Here is a 26,038-nt window from a genome sequence, read left to right as displayed (position 1 = left end):
GATCAGGTGTCTTCTATCACTCCCCACCCTATTACTTTACAACAGCAGGCTGGCCGGCCAGCAAGCTCTCGGGACCTGCTTGTCTCTGTCATGCTATCGCTACCGGTACACACAGCCCTGCAGTGGCTTTGCTTTCAGTCTCTCCAGGCCCCCATCACATCAGGTGAATATCAAAAAAGACCAACCCCCCTCCATTCTCTTATTCATAACCATTTTAAATGAACACCTAAGTCCAGATGAACACAATGCCTAATGCTGTTCACAGCAGACTGTTTGCTGTGCTGCAACTCACAGCCTGATGGGAAGTGTAGTCTCACCTCCAGGACACTCAATCTGGAGAAAGCCTACAGGCCATTTCCAAAGCCCCTTACAATCTCAGAGCAAAAACGTACAGGTGAGTTCGGGTGAGATGCTGTGATGAACATCATAAGCAAAAGCAAGTTGGTGAGGAAATGCTCACTTCACTCACAGTTCCACATCACAGAGCATCAGAGCAGTGACCGCGGCAACCAGGAGGCAGGAGCTGATGCAGAGGCCATGGAAGCGTGCTACTTACTGGCTTGTTCCTCACAGCTTACTCAGCCATGTTTCTTTTAGAACCCAGGACCACCAGCCCGGGGATGGCACTACCAACAATGGGCTGGACTGTCTCTCAGCAATCATTAGTTGGGAAACTGTCCTATAGGTTTGTATGTAGCCCAATCAGAGAAGCATTTTCTTAATTAAAATTCCCTCTTCCCAAATGACTTTAGCTTGTGTCAAGTTGACATAAAACTATCCAGCACAAGTCACAACTGACTGACTCCTTGGGAACCTTTGAAAATGTGACTTTTAGTTTCCTGTCTCTAAGGAATGTGGTGGCCACTTCACAAACTAGAACAAGGAGATAGTTCAGGGGGGATGTCTGCTAGTCAGGAACTGGGAAAAGCCTTCAAAACTGCTGAGAGGATCTCAACTTGAAGTGACAAAGGGCAATGTTGAGGTCCTCATGAACACTGGGTGTTTCAGGTTTCAATGCGAGCTCAGGGGCCAGTGAGGTGGCTCAGCAGTGAAAGCACTGGCTGGCAAGCCTGACGACCTGGGTTGGGTCCCTGGGATCCACATGTTAAAAGGAGAGAACTGATTCCTACAGATTTGTCTCTGACCATCACATGCATGCCATGGCTCACACTCACACATATACACAAGTAAATGCATATAATAAATAACAAGATAAGATGCGTGCATGCTCACGGTGTGCTTCACACACACCTAAGTTACTTTCATACTGAGGTCTTTTAAAGCAATCAGATCTAACACATTTCCACTAAAATGCTGTTGAAAGTGGCCTACATACACATCTGTGTCTCCATTCTGTGGTGGCACATGGAGCTTCTGTTGTCATTTCTGTTCTGTAGTAATGGTATCTGCTAAATTTATGAACAGAAGTTGGGAGCAGAGCTAGGGGAAGGGGGAGAGTAGATCTAGTTAGGGAGCTGAAAAGGAGGGGGGCAGCGCAGAGCGAGCACAAAGGCCAGCAGCAACACAGGTCACAGGTGCACCTCCAGAAATCAAGCCATCTCAATAGCCCCATGGCCAATCTTTATTCGTGGCCTGAAGTAAGGGTCTAAAATCCTTCCTTTGCATGTGCAAATTCAGTTATGCCACAGATGTTTGTTTGTTTATTTTTGAGAAAAGGATTCACTCTGTAGCCCAGGCTTGCCTCTCGGTGCTAGAGTTAAATGGGTGAGGCCCCATCCATGCTGGAAGATACTTTCTCTACCGTATGTCATCGGTCGGCTATGTGTGTACGAGCTCAAGGTTACCAACAAGCTCTGACTGCATCGAGGCTACAAACCATGAAGAATTGAGAGTCCACAAATGAAGTCTTAAGTGTACGGCCAACTCCAGCCCCTCTGCCTGACAGGAAATGCATAAAACTTATGGAGCAGAGGCCGCTGCCTACAGTTCAGCACTGTCTTTAGTTATCCTAGCTCTTGTTTAGTGCAAGGCAAGCCTGGGCTACAGAGCGAATCCCTGACTCTGTATAACTCCCAGAGTGACCCAAGATCCAGGTGATGCAGAAGTCCTAAGGGACATCTTTTCAGAGAGGCCAGGCATCACTTCACAGTCAAAGTAAGCATCCACCCCATATTAGAATTCTTTTCACATTTCCTAGGAACACTACTATTCCACCTTATGGGCCTAACAAACATTTAAATTAAAAAGTTCTGTAAAGTGTTGTCAAAGATTCTGTTCTAGACCCTTTACTGTCTTTCAAGACTTGTTTTATTTAAAGTGTGTGTGTATGTGCACTCATGTGTGCAGTGCCTATGGAGAGAGGTACTAGGATCCCCCAAGGCTGACAGTTGTGAGATTTCAGACTTGGATGCTGGGAACTAAACTTGAGTCCTCTGCAACAGTAGCATGTGCTCTTAACCACCAAGCTGTCTTTCCAGTCTCCACTTCACCCTTTCAAGTTGAAAGCACAGAGGAGACATGAAAGCAGCCCATACAGAGATCTGATCAGTAGCTGCTCGGGGCTGAGGTTGGACTGTAGAGGACACCAGCACAAAGGACCAGCTGGGGTGACAGAAACACCAAGTCTCCTATGTGGTGAAGAGATGCAGTGCAGGTGCTTGCCAACACTTATTAAAGTTGATTTATTTTCAACTGTAAATTATGCCTCAGAAAGGCTAATTTAGAAACAGTTTATAAATTTGGTAATTTCAACAAGTTCAGAATGAAAAGTCCCTGCATCTCCTAGACCCCTAAATAATCACCAGCTTAAGTATCCAGTGTAACTGAAAAAGAACAGTTTTAATTTATTTATTTCTGGTTCTTGATGCTAATCCCAGGGCCTTGTGATTGTTACATTCTAGCACAGAGCTAAGTGCCCTCTTGCCCAGAAGAAACAATGTTTCTTTGCTGCTGCCTGCATTTGGAAGGTTCCCGGAAGGCTACCTATGCTTTCTTTGCTCCTACCCTTTAAGTCACTGTCAGATCCTAAATAGGCAAAGCAGGCGAGGTGAGATCTCTGCTGCAAAGCATAAGCCCTGGGTTATCCCTGAGCTTGGCCATCAGTGCTCTGAAGACAAGAGACACTGCCCTGGGAGTCAGTCATGGCACAGGCCATGAGCTCAGGGCTATGAAAGGGGGGTTGGCAGATCTGTGGCTGTTTCAGCACTCTGCCTGTGCAGTGTGGCCAGACTTCATCAGGCATACAAGGCCCTCCAGGAAATGCAACAGCAAATCTAGCAACAGCAAATGTCAGAGGTTAGTTCACCAAGTGGGCCTGGCTCCATGCCACCTGAGGAGTGTGACCATCCCTGGAAGGAATGCCACCACAAAGCCTTTCTTTCTAGGGTGGTGCATCTCCAATGACCATGTCCCTGGAGGTTTCCAGGGTTGCCCTGAGCTGTGCTGGTAAAGGTATAGTCTGGAAGGCTCAGAGGTGACTGATGGCAGGGCAAGGATGGGAATCTCTGGATTGGGTTGTAATTTTAGCTAAAATGCCTCCAGTTTTACGCAAAGGTTCTTCATACCTCTAGTCTGCTCTCCATGCAGTGGTCAAGGCATACCCTTGTCAAGGATGCAGGGCATCCACATGCACAGGAACATGCACATGTCAGGTCATCTACATGTACTGGTCCTGTGGCAGCACAAACGTTTGGGTGTCACTGCATTCAATTACCTTCCACACTTTCCAGATTAGATAAGCAAGACTCAGAGAAATGGCTCGGTCTTAAAAGCACCAAAGAGAAAAGCCAGGAATCTCAGCTCTGGTTTATTTTGGCTCTAAAGCCTGGTGGAAAAGCACAGAGGACAAAGGGAGAGTAGGAGGGAGGGAGGGAGGGAGGGAGGGAGGGAGGGTAGGAGGAAAGGTGGAACTCAAACATTGTCAAACAAACAAACAAACAAACAAAAACCTGCAGGAGGTGAATTCAATTATTTTCAGTGGATTTTGCCCAGTTGAACACAAAAGAAATAAATCAGGAAAGGAGAGGGCCTCTGTACCACTGTCCTGACCATGTTTCCATCTGTGCTCAGTGTAATTAACTTTGGTACCAAACCCACCTTGCCTCAATGGGAAGCTGAGATCCACTGCTCAGGAACAGCCACCCCAAAGTGCTCTGAAGCCCCCTTGGGAGCCCCACTGCTTGGGTGTTGCAGCAGCTCCCAACAGGTTTGGCAAGGCTGCTAGAGTTGGAGCTTGCATGCATAAAAATGTGCCTGGAACTCCAGATCAATCCTGAATGCTGAAAAGAGTCTTAATCACATTCTGCGCCAAGATGGAGTTTAGCAACAGTGAGCCCCAGGCACACTACGGAGGTCTTTGTTTCAGATAACAGCTTCCGTTCCCATCACTGGCTGCCTCTCATTATTGAACTGGAGCCACAGAGGGACCAAAGAGCTAACCTGGAAGCCAGCCAGCAGCATCCTCAGAAAAATATTGCAGGATGCAGCTAACTCTCAAGATGTAGCACAAGCATTGTTTCCTGAGTTCGATGACGCTTCCTAATTTCCTCTTTAGAGGGTAGACAAACTTCCATTTTAATACAAAGTGGAAAGAGAAAGAAAGCCAAGCATGGGCAAGTGTCTTGTATACTGCTAGTGCCCTAATGAATACAATCTATCTGTGACTCTTGGACCTGCTATTAGATTGTCCTTGTTTATAGGCAGAAACCAGATTCAGAGGAGATGAGACACTTGCCGAGGAGCAGGTAAACAGCAGAAAGCGTCAGATCTTATACCTAGGGCCTTCCTAGCGTTCAGATACTTCCCTCTGGACAGAGATCCTACCATGTCCTCATGGCCTGAGTTGTGTCTATTACCTCAGACAGTACCAAGGGCAAGCACTTCCTTGACCCCTGTGTGCTCTGCAGCATCTGTGCTCGGGAAGCACCTGTTTGGCTGGTTGTATAGAGAAGATAGATAGTATGAGCAGGTCACAAACTACTACAGCAGCCAACACAGTACAACTGTGGACCGTCCAATTTCCTGCCATCATCTAGCTGAGGACCAGAGAGCTAGGCTGCACCTCAGGCAATGTGCTCTTGCTGGACCTCCTCTAAGCAGACAGGGCACAAGAGCTGAGCATCCTTGAACTGACCCCACCCCCACCCCCAAAGAGGCCTTATTAAAAACAGAAGGCCTGGGGGCAGAAAGATGGCTCAGTGGTTAAGGGCACATGCTTTCTTCTTGAGTTCAATTCCCAGCACCCACATCAAGCTGCTTACAACTACTGCCTGTAACCCCAACTCCAAGGGCATTGGACAGTTTGACTCTGTGGACACTTGTATTCATGTGCATGTAGCATACACAGTCACTCACATAAATATGCATCATTAAAATAATGAAAATAAATCTTAACAGGAAAAACAGAAGGCTGAAGACTGGGGAGAGGGGCGTCAGAGCCTGAGCAGACAAGCAATGGACAGTGGCTAGCGCTTCGAGCTTCTACCTCACGCACAGGACTCTCAGGTCAGCCTTTCCTGGTGCCCTGCCCTAGTTTTACTTTTCTACAAAGAGTAAAAGGAAAAAACTCAAGAGCCCCAGAGAACCATGAGCTTACAAGTGTGGACCTAGGGGAAGGACACACACACACACACACACACACACACACGCACGCACGCACGCACGCACGTACGCACGCACGTACACACGCAGGCACACACACACCTAGGTACAGGGAATGTGCACTCAGGGACTTTTCCCCACCAGTATTTCAGAGTTCAGAGTACATTCCTCAAAGGCAAAAATGCTAACTACTTAGTCCACAAGATAAAACAGGGCCTGGATGTCTGAACACTTGCTGCAGGGTCCTTCTGAGGCATTCGGGCAAAGGTTGTCAGACCACAGGCATCTAAGTTCTGTCAGTCAGGCTCTCTCAGACACCAGAAGGCCAACTTTCTTGAGTGTCAGGAGAGGCTGTACATTTTATAACTCCTGAGTGGACCTCTGTCAAAGCCCTGTAGAGCTCACTCAATCAACCCAGAGCCAGGAAAAGACAACTACCATAGTCAATTAACATGGGCAACTGGGCTCCACTTGGAGTCACTAGGAGACCTCTGGCATGTCTGTGTGGGAGTTTTCAGACTACAAAGAGGGGAGACCCTTTTTGAATGTGGGCAGTACCATCCCATGGGCTGGAAAAGAGGGAGTGAGCTGAGCACCAGCATCCTCTCTTGTAGGAGGCACAGCTTAGAGAAGCATCAGAGGAAGCAGACTTGTTGAAAACCCTTGTCTCTCAGCGAATAGAACCCAGGCATCCTCCATCAGTAGAAGCCATCCCTATGCTTATTCCAAATCCTTTCACCCTAGGCCCTTCCCCCAGCACTACTTATCAGACACTAGAACTCACTCTTATTGTAAGGATCACAGGTGCTTTGCCATAAAGATGTGTGGTGCAGGGGAGCTTCGATGTAGCTATCCCTGAAGCGTTGTTCCGATGATTGCCATGTGGAGACTTTCCCTCAAAGTTTTACTGTTTTTAAGTGAGCAAGAAGAATAAACCGTGAGGTCAGACTCTGGAAGACTCTGATCCAGGGCCTGCTAAAGTGGTGCTGTCTGGGTTTCATTCTTCACCTCAAGTGGCTGTTTCCTTGTTGGTGGTCAGGCTTGCAAGGACCCTCACTATCTCTCTCTGCTTCCTGACTGTGGACACAATGTGGCATGCGGACTCAGGCTCCTGTTGCCGCACCCTCTTCTCTGTGCTGGATTGTGATCTAGAACAAATCCTTCTTTTAACTTGCCTGGCAGATATTTTGTCATCCAGATGAAAAAGTAACAAATCCAACAACCTGACTTCCTTTCTTGCCTCTCACTTTTCCCCTGTGATACACATGTGTGCAGGTCTCTCTCTCTCTCTCTCTCTCTCTCTCTCTCTCTCTCTCTCTCTCTCTCTCTCACACACACACACACACACACACACACACACACACACACACACAATGTGGAAGACTCTGAGTAGGGACCAGAGATTGCTATTCCGTGTCTTCCTTATGTATGTACGTGGGCAGGGCTTCTCACCCAACCCAAGGCTCCACGGTGAGGCTGGTCTAACCGGCTAAATGCTCTAAGAGTCTCCTGTCTCTTCCTCCCAGGTGCCGGTGCTGGGGTCACAGGTGGGCTGCCACCCTGCACTTACATGGGAGCTAGGAATATGAAATGTGGTCTTGAAGCTTATACAATGCTTTATCCACTGAGTCACCTCCCCCCACTCTCACATTTGAGTCAGGGTCTTACTATGTGCCTCAGAGAACCTTGAACTCTCAGCTCGCTTGTCCCCACCTCCAACTGCTGGGACTACAACCTGTATCATCAGGTCTGGCTATCATTGTCTTAATAAAAGATCCAGTTTGGTGGGATATCCATTCATTTCTGAGAACTACAATGAAAAAGTTGTCTACCAAAGTCCCCTGACCAAAGGGCACATACTATAGTAATCTGGTTTGTCTAAGTTCAAAGTGTGACAAAAGCTTCTGTGAGTCAGGAAAAGCTTACCTTTCTGTTGGAAGGGGCATCAGGAGAAGCATATGAACACACATTTATGTGTGTGTGTGTTCACTTTGTGAGTGCTTGCGTCATTCATTTAGTGATTTGGATCATTATCTATATGTGGTTTGTGCATCACTATAATATATATTTTGAGAAAAAAAAAACCCACTCTCTTCATACAACGTAGCTTTACTTGCTGCCTGCTTGCAGTATGTATCTCTGTGGGTTGGTCCACAGACCAAAAAAAAAAAAAAAAGTTTCCACCCAAAGAGCCTGCTCTCACAGCTAGTGGGTTTCATGGTTTTCAAGTCTAGTGCCAGGTTTCTTCAGCTATAACATTCAGTTGATTTCAGTTGGGGACTAATCAAGGTTCTCACTGTCCCTAGACAATATCTGAATAGGGCCAATTTGCCTGTGCACTCATATGGGGGGACAGAACAAGCCAGTGGCCTCCCAGGTCCCACTCAGAGGACAGCAGAGAAGTCAAGGAATATTCTCTACCATTACACAGTGGTGTTGGGGTGTGTGGGGGTGTGGGGTGTGTGTGGGGTGGGGTGAGGGCTTTCCAGGCTTCTCGCTCTAAAGGGACAGATGAATAAGCTCTCTCCTTGGGGCACTGAGAAAATGAGCCAGAACTCTACAGGTCATTCTTTACAAGCAAAATACACAAAGGGACTTAGCCAGCTCTCCTCCAACAGGAAACCATTTATCTCTGGAGGAGGGAGAGGAAAGGAAGAGAAGGAGGGGGTGGAGAAAGGGTGAGAGGGGGAAGAGAGGGAGGAGGGGGAGGAGGGGAGAAAGATGCTGAATCTGCCACCAGGCCTAGCTCTGTGGAGATGACTCTCCCTAATCAAAGCACAGTTGCATAAATTGTGCCCTCCACTTTAGAAAAAGAAAAAGAAAACAAAAACAAAAACAAAAACATTTGTTTAAATGGGGACTGAGAAATTCTGATTAATTCTAAAGCTTTTTCTCTTCTTTTCCTTTTTAGAATGTTGCTAAAAATAAAGGCTTAAAACTTGAAATAAGTAAGCAACACACACGCACACACACACACACACACACACACACACACACACACACACACACACTTTTACCATATACGGTGACATTATTCTTCAGCCTTTGAAAAGGCCAAATGACGAGATGGCCAACAACCAAAATAACCCTTTAGACAACTGCAAAAGACGAGAAAGCTGGAAAGCCTGGTGAATGGCAGGCAATTGCCGGGCTTACTCGCTGGGGATGAATGCCCATTGAGGGATGAGTTGCCATAGCACCTGGGAAACCCAGGCACGTGCAGCAGACACGGCCACCTGTCTAGGGAGGGTGTTTTGCCCCCTGACCTCAGCACTAAGAAAGCAACAGAGGCTGAGATTTCACTTAAAGAAGAAACCAGTGCAGGGGCATGACTGAGTTTTTAATTAAGGCCTCCTCAGCATGAAGTCTGTAAGGGAGATGAGGAGAAGGAAGGACAGGGCAGGGAAAGAGGCAGGATGACCTGGAGAAGATGAGAATAAGAGCAGCCCAGGCCAGCCTGAAGGCAGCAGCCCTATGTGTGTGGGGGGAGGGGGGAGGAGGGGATTTACCACATCTGCTGGGAGTGTGTCTGTGGAGAAAGACTGACAGGTTCAGGTCATACAAATGACACACTTGGGGCTACTGAGGGAAGCTACCTTTTCCAGGGTCTTATGGTTTCCAAATCTGAGGCAGAGGTACCCCTGGACCCTTGCTAAAACACCTACTTTCCTGACATGAACAGTTTAAGAGACAGCAGGTATAAGACAGGAGGTGGCACAGACAGAGATGGAGTAAAGCCAGGCTGAGGTGCCACCGTGCAATCTAGGACTCTCCAGCCACAGAAGTTCTGGGAGAACGCCAGCCATGGAGCAAAGTCTGAGCTTAGGTCACAGCTTCACCAACTCTCTCCATGATGGTGGGCTAGCCTTTCCTTCTGCTGATTTATCCTCACTGGAAAGCAGCAGGCACAGTGGCTGGGTGACTACTCAGTGGCAGAGCACACACTTGGTACGCATGATGCCCTGCGTTTCATACCAGCACCAAACAAATACACTGGTCAGACGGGGTCTGCAGTGAAGGGACCCCTCCCAGCTGTGGGGTAGAATGCATGAGACCATGGAGAATAGCTCCCCAAATGTGACGCTAAGCTGCCCTTGTTTCCCCAAAAGGCAACGTGCAGACTGAGAAAGCAGGACCTGTGGGCCTCATCTCATCTTCCCAGTATCTTTCATTTCCGCCTCAGGCATGGACCCTGCAAACTGTGGTGGGAAATGGCCCTGCTTCTGGGTGACATGGCTAACAGTTTGCCCATGCTCGCCCAGAAAGGCTTCCTGCCCAGGTAGGGCACTGGGCACTGATGGCTAGTTAGTTTATCCATACTCTGGGCTGGCATTTATCAACCTGGTCTCCATGCCTACTAGGGAGCTCACTGTGATTTGAGGATAGGAAAATAAGGCCCTGAGAAGTTCTGAGACTGGGCCAGGGAAGGCTGTAAATGGCAGGGCTGAGACTGAAGCTGGCTGAACCATGCCTGGCAGTCCCAAGCCCAGTCCCTTCTTTTTCTAATGCATGGCAGAGTCTAATCAGCAGCTTCAATGCAGTGCCGTGGGTTCATTTCCTCCCAGCAGTGTCCCCAGAAAACAACGTTTTCCCCACTGAGGCCCCAATGCAGCAGTTGTGCTGTTAGAATAGTGTGCTGTCCCACCTGCTCCTCTACTAGAGGATGGGGGCAGGACCACACTTCATTTCCAAATCACTCACCTGGTGAGGCACAAGTCCCAGCGAGGTGGGGGGCTCATTCATGCGGTCATCACTGCTGCTGGCGATAGCGTAGCCCCTGCAAGAGGGAAGCGGAAGGGCTCTTAGATCCTTCATGCTCATGGTGATCACAGCAAAGAACATCTCAGGACACTGGAAAGAGTTAGGAGAACCAATTGCCCCTTTGCTGGGCTTCATAAGCCCATAGGAAACTCATTTCCAGGGGAGGGAGGGGAAGGAGGTTAGTTTTTTAAAATGGGCACTATAGAATGGGAAGGAGGAGAACGAGCCTGTGAATATTGCCAAGTGGCAAACTCTCCTCTGTGCTTTGGGTCCATCAGCTGTGAAACAGGAGGGAGGAGGCTGCATGATATATCAGGGGGATGTGAGATAGACTGCCAAGTGGAAGGCTTGCCTGCCTGCCTGCCTCCCTCTCTCCCCATCTTTCCCACTCCTTCCTCTCACATGCTTTCACTACACTGTGAAGGGTAGCCTTAACTCCTGTCTTGGGCTATCCTCCAGCTCAGCCTTCCTTCTAGCAGCTGGGAGTGGGTTATGTATTCCCACAGCCTCCTCTAACTTGCTATACTTATCTAAATGCCATAAAAATGGAAGAAGGGGATATAAAAGGAACACACACTGGGTGGGAGAAGTACTGCTCCTCCCCAGAGAGTGTCAGTGTTCGTCTACAACCCAGAAGAACTGTTTTTTAACACATTATAAGGACAAAGAAGGCAGGGATTTGGGATCAAGGAGGTGTAAATTTTACTTCCTACTAGAGGCAGTAAGAAACTTGGATGGCAGGAGAGATGAAGGCAGAGGACACGGCAGCTCATCCCCCTTCATGCCTTGTCTACTAGCCACCGAGGCCCGCCAAGTCACATGACAAACAAAACTCTGCTGTGGCTTTCTGCCACTGCCTTTCTTAGAATTCAATTTGAATGAGAAGAAAGTATTTTCTAAATTTGATCCTCCGCCTGCACTACCAATGGCACATATAGCACAGCTCTCCAAAGCAGGCTTAAGTGACACTGGAGGAGGCAAGCCTGGCTGCCACTCACTGGCCATGAGTCTTGAGAGGCCAAGCCCAGCTCCCTGACCAGGAATGGGACTAATGAACCATAGCATGAACTTGTAATGCTGGCACTGGGCATATTAAGGATCACAGTGAGTGTGAGGGCAACCTGGGCTACATGAGCTCATAGCAAGTCTGGAATATATAGGCAGTCTCTGTCCAAAAGCAACAACAATAAAATCACAAATGCTAGTTAGACAGGCCGACAGTTCTGATGTGCTTGGAGCAGGGTCCTGCACAGACTTTTGAGAAACGAACCACAGCATCTACAGTCCAGTCAGGTGTGGGCTACCTGTTTGCCCTCAGGTCAAAACACACTTTTAGTGGAGAATAAGAGCTGTGTGAAATAAGATTATATGCAAAGTTTAAACCTGAAATGTAACAATGACACTGAAAACCTTGATGGCTTTAACCTTTCCCAGGCACAAAGAAGAATCAGCTCTATAAGATAAGCCAACAGAGAGTAACCGGCTGAAGCAAGGGAAGACAGAGAGGATGCAGGGGGCCCACGTGAGGGACACAGGGGACAAGACAGTGCAGCTGGGGCTCTTAGAAAGAGCAAGGAGGACAAGAGGATTAGGCAGAGTGGTGCTCTAGGGACAGAGTAGAGAATAACACTGCAGACAGAACTCCCACACCAGAGATCCAGACACTGCAGAAGGATGAGCTAGGACAAACTAGAGCAGGGAGATTTCCCCAGAGCCACTAGGGGAGGAAGGACGTGGAGGGAGGAGGAGGAGAGGAGGAAAGGGAGAAGAGGAGGAAGAGAAAGAGAAGGAGAAGGAAGAAGAGGAGGAGAAGGAAAAAGAGGAGGAGGAGGAAAAAGAGGAGGAAAAAGAGGATGAAGAGGAAGAAGAGAAGGAGGAGGAAGAAAAAGAGGAGGAAGAGGAAGAAAAAGAGGAGGAGGAGAAAGGAGGAGGAGGAGGAAGAAGAGGAGGAAGAGAGAATATGCCAGTCTAGAATTTAAATCATGAAAAACCTCCTTAATCACAAAGACCTTTTCAGAAAAACAAAAACTGAAACACTTATAGAAATTCTGCAGGCAGAAGACAATGCCTCAGGGCCACAAGTTTAGAGACACAGGAAGAAATGAAAAATGTTAGCAAAACTAAATGAATACTAACTATGTAGCAATATCTTCTGGGGATTAAATATGTAAAGAAAATTTCAAAAACAAATGTGAAGACCTTGCTGGTCATCTAGCCAACATATACTCTCTTCTGTCTATAATGACTTTCCTTGGAGAGGCAATAGGCCCAGATGACAAAGATAATACCTTAGCATTCTTTTCAAGGTGAATCAAAGACTGCATTTTCTGACAAGGTTCTTTAAGGGGCAGCTCACTCGAAGAAAGTGGCTGGCCCGTTTTCCAAGATTGCCGAGACAGGAAGGCATGGCTGTATTATGGGTTAGCACAGGAAACCGTGATTTGGAACTAGGCAACCAAAAAAGCACCTCGCAGCCCCCAGGGCTGTGTGTTGGATGTGAGCCTGGTGGGTCTGCATAGTGGGGAAGCTGCACTTAGAAATACAAGCTAATGACTGCAAGGGCCTGCTGTCCAGACAGTCAGCGGCTTTGTGCTTTGCCTGCTATGTGTTGCCTTGACGGAAAACTGTAACAGTCAGGTAAGATAGAGCCGCAAGGAAGGTACCAGGCCTGCAAGCTAATGTGGGAAGGGAAGTTGTGACCTGAGAGAAGAGGTTACTTAGTGCATCCCAGATGGCACTGTGAAGACAGAGGGAAGGCTGCCGGTGTATTTATCCTTCCCAGAGTGTCACTAGCAAATGACCATGCTGGAGAGGCCAGGCTGGAACTGGGATAGTCACAGGCTTTGTGGTGAGGGCTGCTGTTCTGGAGAAGCAGCTGATGACAAGACAGGCGCTAAGGCTGAAGAGGAGGATGGGCATGGGCACCAATTAAGAATTATTTAAAGTCAGATTTCAATAGTGACAAATATCTTATTTGTGACACTTGCCCCTGGACATTCCTTTACAATCTGGCAGCCAGTGACAGAGACACTGACCAGACATGACCTGTGACCTTTCGTATGGATTTTGTCCATTCTGTGGTTAAAAGGTATGGTTTTGTTTTAAGCTATAGTCATCTGAAAATGCTTTCTGGAGAAAAGTAACAAAGAGGCCTTACTGCTCACTGCTGAGCTATTACCAACTGATGGGTTCTGGGAGGGAGGAAGGCATCGTACATCGATGGGCACCGGCTGGTGAGCCCAGCAGGCTCCAGTGATTACCCCCAAACCATCCTGGTCCCACAGCTGGCCTGCTCAAACTCACTGGGGCACAGAACAAAGCAAAAGGTCATGTATATGAGAAATATACTTGTAAGCAGGAGATGGGCAGTGGTGGGCGGGAGAATAACCATCACTATAATCATGTTATCTACATGTATGACATCATCCAGGAACAAATCTATTAACTAAAAAAAAAGAGAAAGCTGATGAAAGGAATCCCTTTGTCTCAAACCACAATGGCTTTTTGTTTGTTGTTAAAATCAATGCTATTTGCTTGTGAGTAGGCACTGTCACACAGATGGGACACTGGAGTGCAGCATCTTGTGCCCATAGGGGAGAGACACTGAATGGTACATGTTGAGCCTCTGGACCTAGCTGGGATGTGGACTTTTAACCTTAATTGGCCAAGTTCCTAGATACAGACCTCAGTTACAGGCAACTGATATAGCTCCTAATGCCAGTGACACATTATACATTACATACATTATATTCACAGTATATATAGCATGTACATTATATACACAATATATACAGTATACACATTCACGATGTCCAGGGCTAAGAAACCACAGTAGACTAAAAGAAGAAAAGTGCAAAAGACCAAATGGCTCTGCCAAAGTCTTCCTTCTTCCTTACCAACTACCAAAATAATCAGAAGAATTCAAGAGTGGGTACAGAAGCATACCCCCAGGGAGGGCACAGGGACCCCAAAGGTCACATGCTGACTGGACTAAGTGTTTTTAGTCTTGTTTTGAGGTCAGAAAGGCCAAAGGGGGCCAAGGGAGCCCAGGGAGACAGTGACCAACCACTGCCAACAAGTACTCAGTTCAAATGTTCACCTGTGGGCTTCAGACTCACCCCTCAGGATGCTGCAGGACAGAAACCATCAGCTCCACAGCCAGGGCACCTGCAATCACGGCCAGGCCTGGGCGACTCACTGTGCACTGCTGGTCCAGGGTCCGGTCTCTGGTTGACTAAAGAGAAACAACCACAGAAATGTATAGAATATTCTAATTCAGCCAGAACTAGGTGAGTGAACCTGAAACTCCCTATGATAAAGCTTTAAAATACAACCAGATTGGTGTAGTTGATGAAGGCCAGCCAGCCTCATCCTGTTTAGACTTGGGAGAAAACAGAATATAATTAAGTGAGGCGATACACTGAACAGGATGTGCACTGTAAAGAGACAGGATGGGACATTAGCCATCAGCATGGCCTCATGGTGGCTCTGTGCCCAGTGCTCCTCAACAGGAATCCGTCACCTTTCTTGTACTGTAGATGAGAGGTGGAGTCACAGCGAGGAACAATCATGAGTAGCTGGTAAATGCCCTGCCTGAGGTAATGGCTCAGAGTGACCCTGACGGAGGCAGGAGCCACACTCTCTACCCTGCTGTGTCCTCGTTTCTGTGCATTGCCTCATCACCCTGACTGTGCTTTGAGGACTTAAGTGCAAAGCTGCAAGCATCTGTTACTACCTGGCTACATGTGCAAGCTGTTACTGGGTCAACCCCAGATATCCTAATCTTCCAAACTGGGGCAAATCTAAGGGTCATTTAATGCTGTAAAAATGTCAATGTAATGAAAAGACATGGCTGTCTTTTCATGCTTGGGGGCTCAACCCTGTTGGATGGCAACCACTGACCAATAGGACAAGCTTCACGTTCTAGCTCCTTATGAAGATCATTAAGCCTCCTTCCTCACACAAGAGGAGATACCAGCTTTCCTCTGTGGTGGGAGAAGGAAAAGCCAGTCGTTCCAGAGAGAGCAGACTGGGTTTTATAACAGCAGAAGGGGAAACAGGGCAGTTCACAGGTCTGCTACTAACCCCTGAGAGATGCCTGTGCCTGCAGGCTCACTAGGCTGCAGAACCCAGCTAGAGGTGCTCCTGGCTGCCTCACATTCTACCAGCACAGCAGTGAGCATGCTCGGAGTGGAGGTGGGGGTTCCTTGTCTAGATTGTCAGATAAAATTCACTAGGCACAGTTAAGAGGTCAATTTCAGACAAACAAGAAATATTTTTTTTTTTTTTTAATTCTAAGCAGCTCTTGACTACTGTCAAGGGCAAACTTATATGCTTAAAAAAAATCAAAACCAAACAAACCAACCCCAAAAGAACACTTGCAGTTTACCTGAAATTCAGTTTCCATTCAGTGACAGGCCTGTGCCCTGCTCTGTTCTGCAAAGTCACAGAGAACAAGAGGCCTTCTGGGTCATCAGAGACAGCACAAGGCCTGACCAAGAGCCTGGGACTCTTAGTCCCCTTGCATTTGAGGGCTCTTTTTGGAGTGGATGCAGGGCTACAAGGGGCAGGCTATGCAGGCCACCTTTATGGAGTGACTGTGGCCCAGCCATTCAGGTAAGAGTGCCAGCCATGGCACATGGTGGGCTAGTCCCCCTCCCCACAACTAGAGATCACTCTTTATTGACAGTCGTTAAACAGCACAGGAGGGCAGGAGCAGAGCCCACAGAACTTACATCTCCTGGAGCCACCACATCATTGCAGAAGTAGCAGCCAAGCTTGTATCCAGGGATGTTGGCAAAAAGCGAGGAGCCCAGATCGGCAGGTGCTACAAGATGGCTTGGGCACAGGTCCCCAGCTCCCTGCTGCTTGGGTTTCTTCAGGCCATGTCTCATGACAACAAAGGTATCAAACCCCAAGGCAGCGTTGATGACCAGCTGTTACCATTGAAGGAAGAAAAGGGCATCAGGACAAACACATCTCAGTCCAAGGCTAAGTTCATATGTGACTAACTTTAAACTGCTTTCTTTTTTTATGTGAGTGTAACTAGTCTTTATAGCCAATTGAAACCTATAGGAGACTTGATAAACCGCTAACATAAACCATCTCATTTAAAACCCTTTACAAATATTGTCTGTTTATAGATGAGGATCCGGAGGTCAGAGCTCCACCTCTGTGCCGGGGTATGCGGCTGATAGGAGGGAGCAATGGACAGCAGCTGGTGGCTGCCCACACCACACGGCCACACCCTTTTAGTTTCTTGGAAAGCTTTTGTGGGACATGGTCTGTAAGCTATAATTTTCCCACCTTCCTTCCTTCCTTCCTTCCTTCCTTTCTTTCTTTCTTTCTTTCTTTCTTTCTTTCTTTCTTTCTTTCTTTCTTTCTTTCTTTCTTCCTTTCTTTTTCCTGAGACAGGATTTCTCTGTGTAGCTTTGGCTGCCCTGGAACTCACTCTGTAGACTCAGAGGTCTGCCTGCCTCTCCCTCCAGAGTCCTGGGATTAAAGGCATGTGTTACCACCGCCTGACTTACCACATGGATTTTTAAAGAGAAGCCTTCTTCTTTGTACTTTAAGAACTTCTCTTGGTTGGGATTTAAGTTGTTCTCCCAAATTTTTGGTTACACACAGAATTTGAAAGAATCAAGAAAAGGCACACTGGGGAAGATAAAGTAAAAACCACAGCTCTAGGGGTTCTAGAAACTCTGAAGCATTGCCTCTTGTACCTCCTCTCCCCTTCCCAGTTTGTCCTTTGCCTCAGACATGGTAGACAGAGGGGAGGGTGGGCTGTGGACACCTCTCTCCTGGGTGGCTTGTTAAGTTCTAGACAGAGGTAGCATAAGGCACACTCCACCTTTCGCTTGCTGGCTGCAATAACAGTTGGAAGCCACCGGCTCTCCCTGGTGTCCATTAGTAGGAAGATGACATCATGGTTATCGACAAGCTGCTCCAGCTGCTCCACATCTCTGTGGGCCTGTTCCATCGTGACGTCAGAGAAGTTCACAGGGTGTCCTGGCATGGGGATGCTCATGTTGAACCCACTGGCATTCTAGGGAAGCAATGATCACACTGACATCACTTACATTATAGGAATTCCTCTGGGCAGTTCTGCTCCTCTTTCCCTCAAATCCCTGGGCTCGGCTCTCCACCTTCTCCACTTCCTTGGGCTGTGTGTGTGTGCCTGTCTGTCTGTCTGTGCATGTGTCTATGTATCTGTCTGTGATTGTGTGTGTACATGAGTCTGTGTTCCTGTATGTGTCTGTCTCTGTCTCTGTGTGTGTACATAAGCCTGTGTGTGTGTGTGTGTGTGTGTGTGTGTGTGTGTGTGATGGAACTCAGAGTCACAGGAAGAGCACATCCAGAAATTCACCTTCCACAGACGCCAAAGGATCAAAACTGAATCTCAATCCTCTGCATCCCCCTGGCCATATAGGCAAATGTGAAAACATCGGCTTTCTCAGAGTGGCCAAAACACTGACTGGAAAGATGGCTGGGGTTGGGGTGCAGGTTGGAAAACTCAGGAACTAAGTGACAGAGCTCAGACTCAAAGCAACATCTTCATGAGCTCATGAAGGTTCATAGTCCTCTCCAGTGACAGACTAGAACGTTCTCCCAGGTGGGCATGCTTGTCCACCCTAAGATAGAATGACAGGTCTGGGCCTTCTTCCACAGGACTACAGCGTGCACTGACTGACGCCTCCAAGCCTGTGCTGGGCCCTGTGACCTGCTTAAGCGTGGAGCAGAGGTGGTGTGCTGTTAGGAGGCTGACTTGAGACTCTCTGGCCTTCTGTTCTTCCCAGAAACCACAGGACCAGGCGATTGTGGCTCCTCAAGCCTCCATTTTGAAACAGTCACACACGGAACGGACTGGAAGCTGAGTCCAGCTTGCCTATCAGCTCACACCCCCAGCTGGCATACCTGCAGTGTCGAATTGCAGCTGAGACTTTGGAAACTGTGAGATATGCCACACTGTGACCGCAGAGACCTAATTAACATCTCAGTGGTGAGGCTTTGGCTACCCAACGCATAGCTGGGAACAGTGGATCCTCAGTCATTGTATCAAGTCCACTCGATAAATAATGCTCCCGAAGGATGCTTGTGAAATAAAACCATCAACAACAGGAGGCTTTGGTAACATATGAATCAATATTGAGAGACTCAAGGAGGAAATTTCAAGAAGGCAAGCTTTTTCATGACCAGGGCTGAGGATGCCACCCTTACTAGCATTATAAGAAGAAACCTTAAAGATTGCTCACGTGATTCCTGTTAGCTAAAATGATCATGTATTCAATGGGGAGACTCTTGCTGAATGACTTTAAAAACATCTCAAAGCTTACTTTTTATTCAAGTGAGTTGAATATGAAAGTCATTGAGTTTTTGTCAATTTGACACAAACTCAAGCTGTCTGAAAGAAGAACCTCAATTAAGGAATTACCTCAATCAACTAGCCTGTGGGCATGTCTCTAGGCCATTTTCTCGATTGATGACTGATGGGAGAGCCCATCCTGCTGTGGGTGATGCTACTCTAGGCTACATAGCCCAGTGTGTAAGAAAGCAGGCTGAGCAAGCCATGGAGAGCATCCCTTCATGATTCTGCCTCTGCCCTGCTTGAGTTCCTGACTTCTCTCAGTGATGGACTGTGATCACGATGTGTGAGCCATATAAGCCCTTTCCTTCTCAGGTGATTCCGGTCAGTGTTTTATCACAGCTAAAGAAAGCAAAGGAGGAGGGTGAGTGCCTTGTCTCTCATCTGTTATCTCTAAAGTATTATGAGTGTGACTCAAAAATAGCAGGAGATACAGCAAAGGATTCAACTTTCAACCAGTCCTTCTTCTGCATAAATGTACAGTCAGTACAGTTTCATGTGTGGTACTCTGCAGCCAGTGGGTAGTCTGGTGACAGACAAAAAGTAATACTCTACATCTGCACCCACCAGAAATCCCTTTACAGACAGGCAGGCAGGCAGGCAGGCAGGCAGGCAGGCAGGCAGGCAGGCAGGGTGAAAATACACAGCTCCAGAAGACGCCTCTTCATTCACTCCTCATTGGATTTCTACTGGGGTGTGTGAGAGGCACTTGTGCAGTGCTGGAGATGGCAGCCAGGGCTTCACACATACACAACCATTTTCCCACCTGGCTACAGGCCAGCTCTAGTTGGATTTTAGTTTTTTGTTTGTTTGGCTGGTTGGTTTGCATGCACGTGCATGTATGTTAACATGGGTGTGGGACTACTATATGCATGTATAAGGCATGAGTGTGCAGGTGCACATGCACCATGGTGTGGATGTGGAGGTCAGAGGACAGCCTCAGATGGCAGCCCTCACTTTCCACCTTGTTTGACCAGGATATTTTGGTTGTGGTCGTTTGCTGCTGCATAGGCCAGATTATCCGGGTGGCCAGCCAGCTTCTGGGGCCTCTCCTGTCTCTGCCTCCTTTCCTACCATGGAAGCACCAGGATTACACACACACACTTCCATACCTGGCTTCATGCTTACATCGCAAGCACTTTATCCAATCACCCACCCCTCTCTTTGTAGTGTTTCTAAGAGGCTATCATAGAGGTGAGGTGGCAGGCTTGGCCATATGATGACGGTCTTGTAGGAAGTAACATGTGTCTGATCTTCAGTCACCAATACTACAGAGCCCTGATCCCCAGGATTCCAGAGACTTTAACATTTACAAAGTTTATAGGAAAGAAAACATGGATGCTCCCCCTGAATCAGCAACCTACCACTCCGGGAAATATTTTCTGGAGCCGCTCTGCTGCAGCCAGGGCCTTGGGCTTGCCACCTCCTAGACAATCTTCAAATTCATACAGAGGCTGCCTCACGGGATTGGAGTAGGAGATCTTGGCATTGTCCACAAATGTGACGTGTCTGACACCCCAGCCCTGCATGGAAACGGGAGACAGTGGAACCCCCTGATGAGGATGTGCCAGCACATACTTCTAGAAGTCTCTAGGAAGGGTTTTGCTTTTGAGCAGCAGAGACATTAAGGTATAGGAAACTACAGAAATTTAACTGTACAAATTCAGGTTTTGATCATTAGAATGTCAACCTCTTTTTAGAAGATGAAATAATTATGTGCTGGGACCTAGATCCCCACGGTCATTAAACCAGGGACTGTCACAGTAACTCTCACTCTCTCGATGTGCTGTTTTTGACAGTGTCACGAGAGGAAGATTGCCAGGGAATGCTAGAGGAATTCTATTTTGTTGTTTCAGGATTAGTGGGAGCCTGCAGATGTCTTTGGTTTCTCTTAATAAGTAATTAAGTATAAATATCAGCTCCTGGAAACTCACTATGAATATCAATTAAGTCTTCAAAACCATGACTTGTAAGTTGTCCCCATGTGAAACAATGGAGAACATTCTTGGAGTATTTCTACATGCTGGAGAAATCTTGCTTATAATTGGGTCTTAAAAAACAAAACAAAACAAAACAAAACAAAACAAAAAAAACAAGTCTGTATTTTCATGCAGGATATCTTGCTGTCATAGACATCACTTTCACAGACAAGCGCATTTCTGAAAACCTTTTTATTTAAAGATTTGTTTTACGCATAGTGCCTTCATGTGTGTAAATACATACTCGTATTGCCTGAGAGAGCCAGACAAGGGCATCCTGGATGTGGAGTTGTGTGTTATTTGAACTGCTGGGAACTGAACTCGGGTCTCTCTAAGAGCAGCAGTCGTCCTGAGCTCTGAGGTATCTCTCCAGCCTCTACATTTATTTCCTCACAGTTTATGAAACCACATAGCTTTAAAGTAAGACTATTAAGTTACAGAGAAAACTTTTTATAAACAGCAGGCTGTGAGCCAGTTTTTATAAATATAAATGAACAGGTAAGTGACAAGGCCCACAAAAGGCCTCCATTTCCATTGTCTGCCAGGATGCTCCTGGAACAGTGGTGATGTCCTCATGTATGAAATATGACTATTTGTAGGACAGGAGCTGGGGCTAGGCTAAAGGGGCGTTCTCTGCTTCTGTCTCACAATGGCTACAGATTGCTCTTAGAACTATAAAGATGCTGAGGAGAACAAAAGGGAATGGGAAGGAGACACAGCTTAACAGCGGCCATGAGGCCACCCAACTCACCATCAGTGTCCTAGCCACATTACACCCCAAGGTACCAGCTCCCAGAAGCAGGCACTTGACAGACACGACCTTGTCCAAGTCCAAGGTGGGGACCAATCGCCAGCACATCAGCTTGAGATTCAGATCCACGGATGACTCAGCCAGCCTGGGACACAAGATGAATGTGCCCGTGAGTCACCCACGCGGGCTCCAGACTTATTTCTAACAGAGAGACATGAGCTATGGGAGGGAGAAGACAGAGGTAGCTGGGCAGTCAGAATCACAGTAGAAACAGGATGCAGCTTGTAGGCAACAGGGAGGAGAAGGTCACCACACAGAAAGCAAGTCACTGTCCTCTGTGATTCTGGGGTGGGGGCAAAATTCCTATCTGGAGCTCCCAACAGCAAGGTGATGGGAAGTCAGAGCTGTCACGAGCTGAGGTGTAGGTTTAAAAGAATGACTCTTCCAAGTCCAGAAACCCTCCCGGTCTTAAGAAAGGGTAAGCCGATTCTCATCCTTCAATATAAAATGACTCTCCACGAATGCAACATTCCTTGTAATATCCTTCTGGGGTGGCAAGTACAAGAGAGGTCCAGAATAAAGAACCAAGAAAGGAGGCAGAGGCAGGTGGATTTCTGCAACTTGCAGGCCAGCCAGGGCTGGCTTGCTCTATAAAGAACAATAACACAACTACAATAAAAACTCAAAAAGGCAGTGGCGAGGTCCAGGTGCTTCTGAGTCTGAGCTGGAGACAAGAGCAAAGAAGCCGTGCCTGCCTCGGGACGCCCGTCACACCAACCCTCGCGACGGCACAGACAAGCAGTAGCTGTCTCAGTGCCAGCATCGCTGAACTTTGCAGCACAGCATTGCCACCACACCCACTGAGATGAGGGGGCCCCAGTCACGTCTACCTTTTGGGGTCCATACATCCGCTGAGGTTCACCATCCTCGGACCCATGCCTCCTTTCTGGTTCTTCTCCCAGCCAACTGCTTTAGGACAATCTTAATTGCAAATAAAACATAAAGTTTACTAAAAGGGGAAGCAAAAACAAACTTGAACTCATGTTTTCGTATTTAGGTGGCAAGCACGTTACAGAATGAACCTTCTCCTTCCCCGACTTAGCCTTTGTCCTCTCCTTTTCACTATGACTGCCTTCTTCTTAAACCTTTTTTTTATATATAAAATTTATGTGTATGAGTATTTTGTCTGCATGCAAGCACACTACATGCATGCAGTGTCCTCAGAGGCCAGAAGAGATCAGACCTGCTAGAACTGGAGTTACAGTTTTGAGCCACCATAGGGTGCTGGGAATTGGATCCAGGTTCTTTGCAAGGGCAGCCAGTGCTTTTAACCACTGAGCCATCTCTCCAGCCTGAAAGCCCCTGGAACCCCAGTCCCAGAACTTTTCCAAGTGCATCTTATTCTGTGCTATAAAGACTGAGATGATATTCCCACTTCTGCAGTTCTGTTACTTTGTGGAGTACTCTTGCCACGAGCTGGAGTTAACAGGAAATCTCTTGAGGCCACAAGACTGCTCAAAATTCTTTTAGTTGTTGTGGAACTTCTGCCTGCTCCTTTTTTCAAAGAACAAAGCTTCAACTCCTGAGCCGAGAACTCAGCCTCAGGTCATATTTCAATATCACTTCCAATGTCTGCTTTAAGTAAAGCTCTGTGTCTGTGTGTCCGTGTCTGTGTCTGTGTCTGTGTCTGTGTGTCTGCACCTGTGTGTCTGTGTGCTGTGTCTGAGTCTGTTTCTATGCCTATGTGCCTGTGTGTCTGTGTGTCTGTATCTGTGTCTGTGTCTGTGTGTCTGTGTCTGTGTGCCTGTGTCTGAGTCTGCTTCTGTGCCTGTGTGTCTGTATCTGTGTCTATGTCTGTGTCTGTGTCTATGTCTGTGTGTCTGTGTCTGAGTCTGTGTCTGGCTGTGGCTGGGTCATGCCTACATCCTGGTAGTAGAGCAAGTGTGTGAAAGGTGCAATGACAGAACTGGGTTCCATCATCAGTAACACACATTCACACACTTACACACACATACCTCACATACATGCCAAAACACATGCATAGGCTTTAACACAAAGACAAAGACTGTACATCACACACAAATTCATATACAATCTCTTGCATACTCAAACACTCACCTCCACTAAGACACTCACAAATATACATTGACAAAACGCATCCTGACAGTGTAACCTTTACATGTGTATACACACTGATACACATGCTCATTCACATATATATTCATTCACACACTCAGAAATACACTAACACACAGGCATGTACACATACATTCACATACATACCTCCAAAGATAAACCAATATGCAATAATCAAACATACAAGTCTCATACATGCACACCAACACATTAGCACATGAATGCAAACCAACAGAGAAATGTGCACTCATGTATGCATTTACAAGCTTGCCAAGTCACATACATATGCACACACTCTCTCACAATAAGATAGAGCCTCCCCACATACATGCTCATGCCAACTCATACAGATACACAGAGTCACATATGCAAACTCACATACAGTCATACTCAAGGGGACTCACACACAGGTGTGCATTCATATGCACATAAACACACTCAGACATCCTTGCAAATACACTTAAAGACCCCCACACTTGCACATATAGCCATATTTCATACTCAGACACATTCATATGTGCATGCTTATACATGCTCACATACAAGTACAGACTCACACAAACCCATACATACACATACATGCCCATAAACACTAATAATCCAAACCACACATATAAAATATACTCTTAGAATCACAGGCACGTGTGTGCACATATAATTACACAAAACCTCGTGAACTCACATGCTTGCACATTTACCCATACACACACTCATATACACACCAACACACTCACACACTCACTTTTAAGGACACACAAAACTCACACATGCACAAACTCAGGCACATGCTCACACTAAATGCTCAGATGAAGGCTTCGGGACTCCTTTACTAGAGACAAAGGGCTTCAGAACTCTTCATTCATTCTCTACTCTGAATTCATGATCCTAAACCATTCTTATGTTAAATTTAAAAACGGTTTCACAGATATTGCCACCAGGATACCAGCCACGGTCTCCCCTTTACACATGGGACACTTGAGACAACTGGAAATCTCAATGACAACATCTGCATATGCAAGCCCCCTTCTGTTCTACCATTTATTCGTTCATTTGCTTGTTTAGAGGCAGGGGCTCATGGTCTTCCCGCCTCTGCTTCCCAAGTGCTTGACTGGCTATAGCCAATATTCACTGTAAAGCTCATTAGTAATGAAAAATACTATGTGTGAAGATTGGAAATCTATACACGTGCTTCTATATAAGCTGTCTTCATAACACACGGTCCGAATGAGGGAGGAACATGTTGAGAAGAAGCACAGGGGTGGGAATGGGAAGCTGGCAGTGCAGCCCACCCCCAGTGTGGTCACACCTGCCTCCTGCAGTGTCTAGAGCATCTTTCTGCCAGCTAGAGAGGCTTTACCATTTCCCACGTCACTCAAGTTCCTACTACGGGATGCCTTGGATGGAGAACCATGTGTTGCTTCATCGTGGGAGTGAGTTCTGAGAAGTGACAGGCCGCTGACTGTCCTGCTCTGAGAACACCACAGAGTGTACTTATACAAATTAACTGGCCCCGAGATCCCTAGGCAACAGACTCTTAAGGGACCATCGTGCTATGTGGTGTGGTGCTGCTACATCACACATGGCTACACTGAGGAGTGTCGCTATGGAAACGCCTTGAACTCACATCATGATGCTAAATAATGTTTATTAGAGAGCTTTATTTGCGGCTAAGTAGAAACACTAATTTATATGTAAAACAGGAGGAAAAGATCCTTTCTAGGATGAATAACCACTCTTCAACATGGAGTACAAAGAAGATAGAGAGGTAGAAGCCTGGGCCTGGGATGGTAGGGGCACTAAGCATGAGGCACACCAAACAGAGGAGCAGAGTGGCTCAGTGAAGACAGAGGAAGACAGTGTGTCCCTACAGGATAAAATTAGGAGCACAGGAAAGGGGTCTGGTGGCTGCATCCTCCTAGATTCACTTTTTAGTGACACTCCACCTCCCCATCTTTGGGTTGCAAGTTAAAGGGAATGAACTCAGTGCATCTTAAGAGAGCTTGCCAGTGGGAGCTATTTCAAGATGTACCAGAAGAGGGCGCCAAGTTAAAAGTTAATCAGAAAGCCTCTGACTGGGGCGGCTTCCTCCCTGGATCTGCAGAGGACTCTACTCACCTCTACTGTTGTTTTTAAGATCTCTGGGCTGGAGCATAGAGTCAGCAACAAATGGGCAAACCTGAGTCCTGATTTCAGCACTTTAGAAGAGATGAGGCGTCCCCACCACCTGATCCACACACACACTAAGGCACTAAGGCCTGTCTTCTCAGGAGAAGCTGCGGTCTACATGGAGGTGCTCTGCAGATGCATATCACGTGGCTGTGGTCACTTGGTGAGTTTAAAAGAGCCCCGAATGAGTAGCGCCACAGGCTGGACAGTGCGCAGCTTTCTCACAGGACATGTTTCACGTGTGGGCACCTTCCTCATTCCCTCAGACTTGGGCATGAATTCTAACTTTGAGGGCATATGCATTGCATGTCCACACATGTGCTC

The 26,038-nt window shown here is 47.1% G+C and overlaps 1 protein-coding gene across 6 annotated transcripts in view; it reads right to left on the bottom strand.

Annotated features, from left to right (window-relative positions):
- The window catches only part of Atg7 (autophagy related 7), a 210,128-nt gene that overhangs the window by 122,703 nt on the left and 61,387 nt on the right, over window positions 1-26,038 (bottom strand). For all 6 annotated transcript variants that reach the window (XM_076940288.1, XM_034511187.2, XM_034511188.2 and 3 more), the window contains 7 exons: window positions 22,303-22,393; window positions 21,413-21,557; window positions 20,047-20,205; window positions 17,171-17,365; window positions 16,056-16,256; window positions 14,439-14,554; window positions 10,261-10,336 (listed from right to left, as the gene is read on the bottom strand). In XM_076940288.1, coding sequence (XP_076796403.1) covers window positions 10,261-10,336; window positions 14,439-14,554; window positions 16,056-16,256; window positions 17,171-17,365; window positions 20,047-20,205; window positions 21,413-21,557; window positions 22,303-22,393 — 983 coding nt within the window. The remainder of the gene's footprint in view (window positions 1-10,260; window positions 10,337-14,438; window positions 14,555-16,055; window positions 16,257-17,170; window positions 17,366-20,046; window positions 20,206-21,412; window positions 21,558-22,302; window positions 22,394-26,038) is intronic.

Source organism: Arvicanthis niloticus, chromosome 9 (assembly GCF_011762505.2).
Source record: "Arvicanthis niloticus isolate mArvNil1 chromosome 9, mArvNil1.pat.X, whole genome shotgun sequence".
NCBI classification, from domain to species: Eukaryota; Metazoa; Chordata; class Mammalia; order Rodentia; family Muridae; genus Arvicanthis; species Arvicanthis niloticus.
Note: the sequence above shows the minus strand (reverse complement) of the source record. Positions and strands in the feature narration are given on the sequence as shown.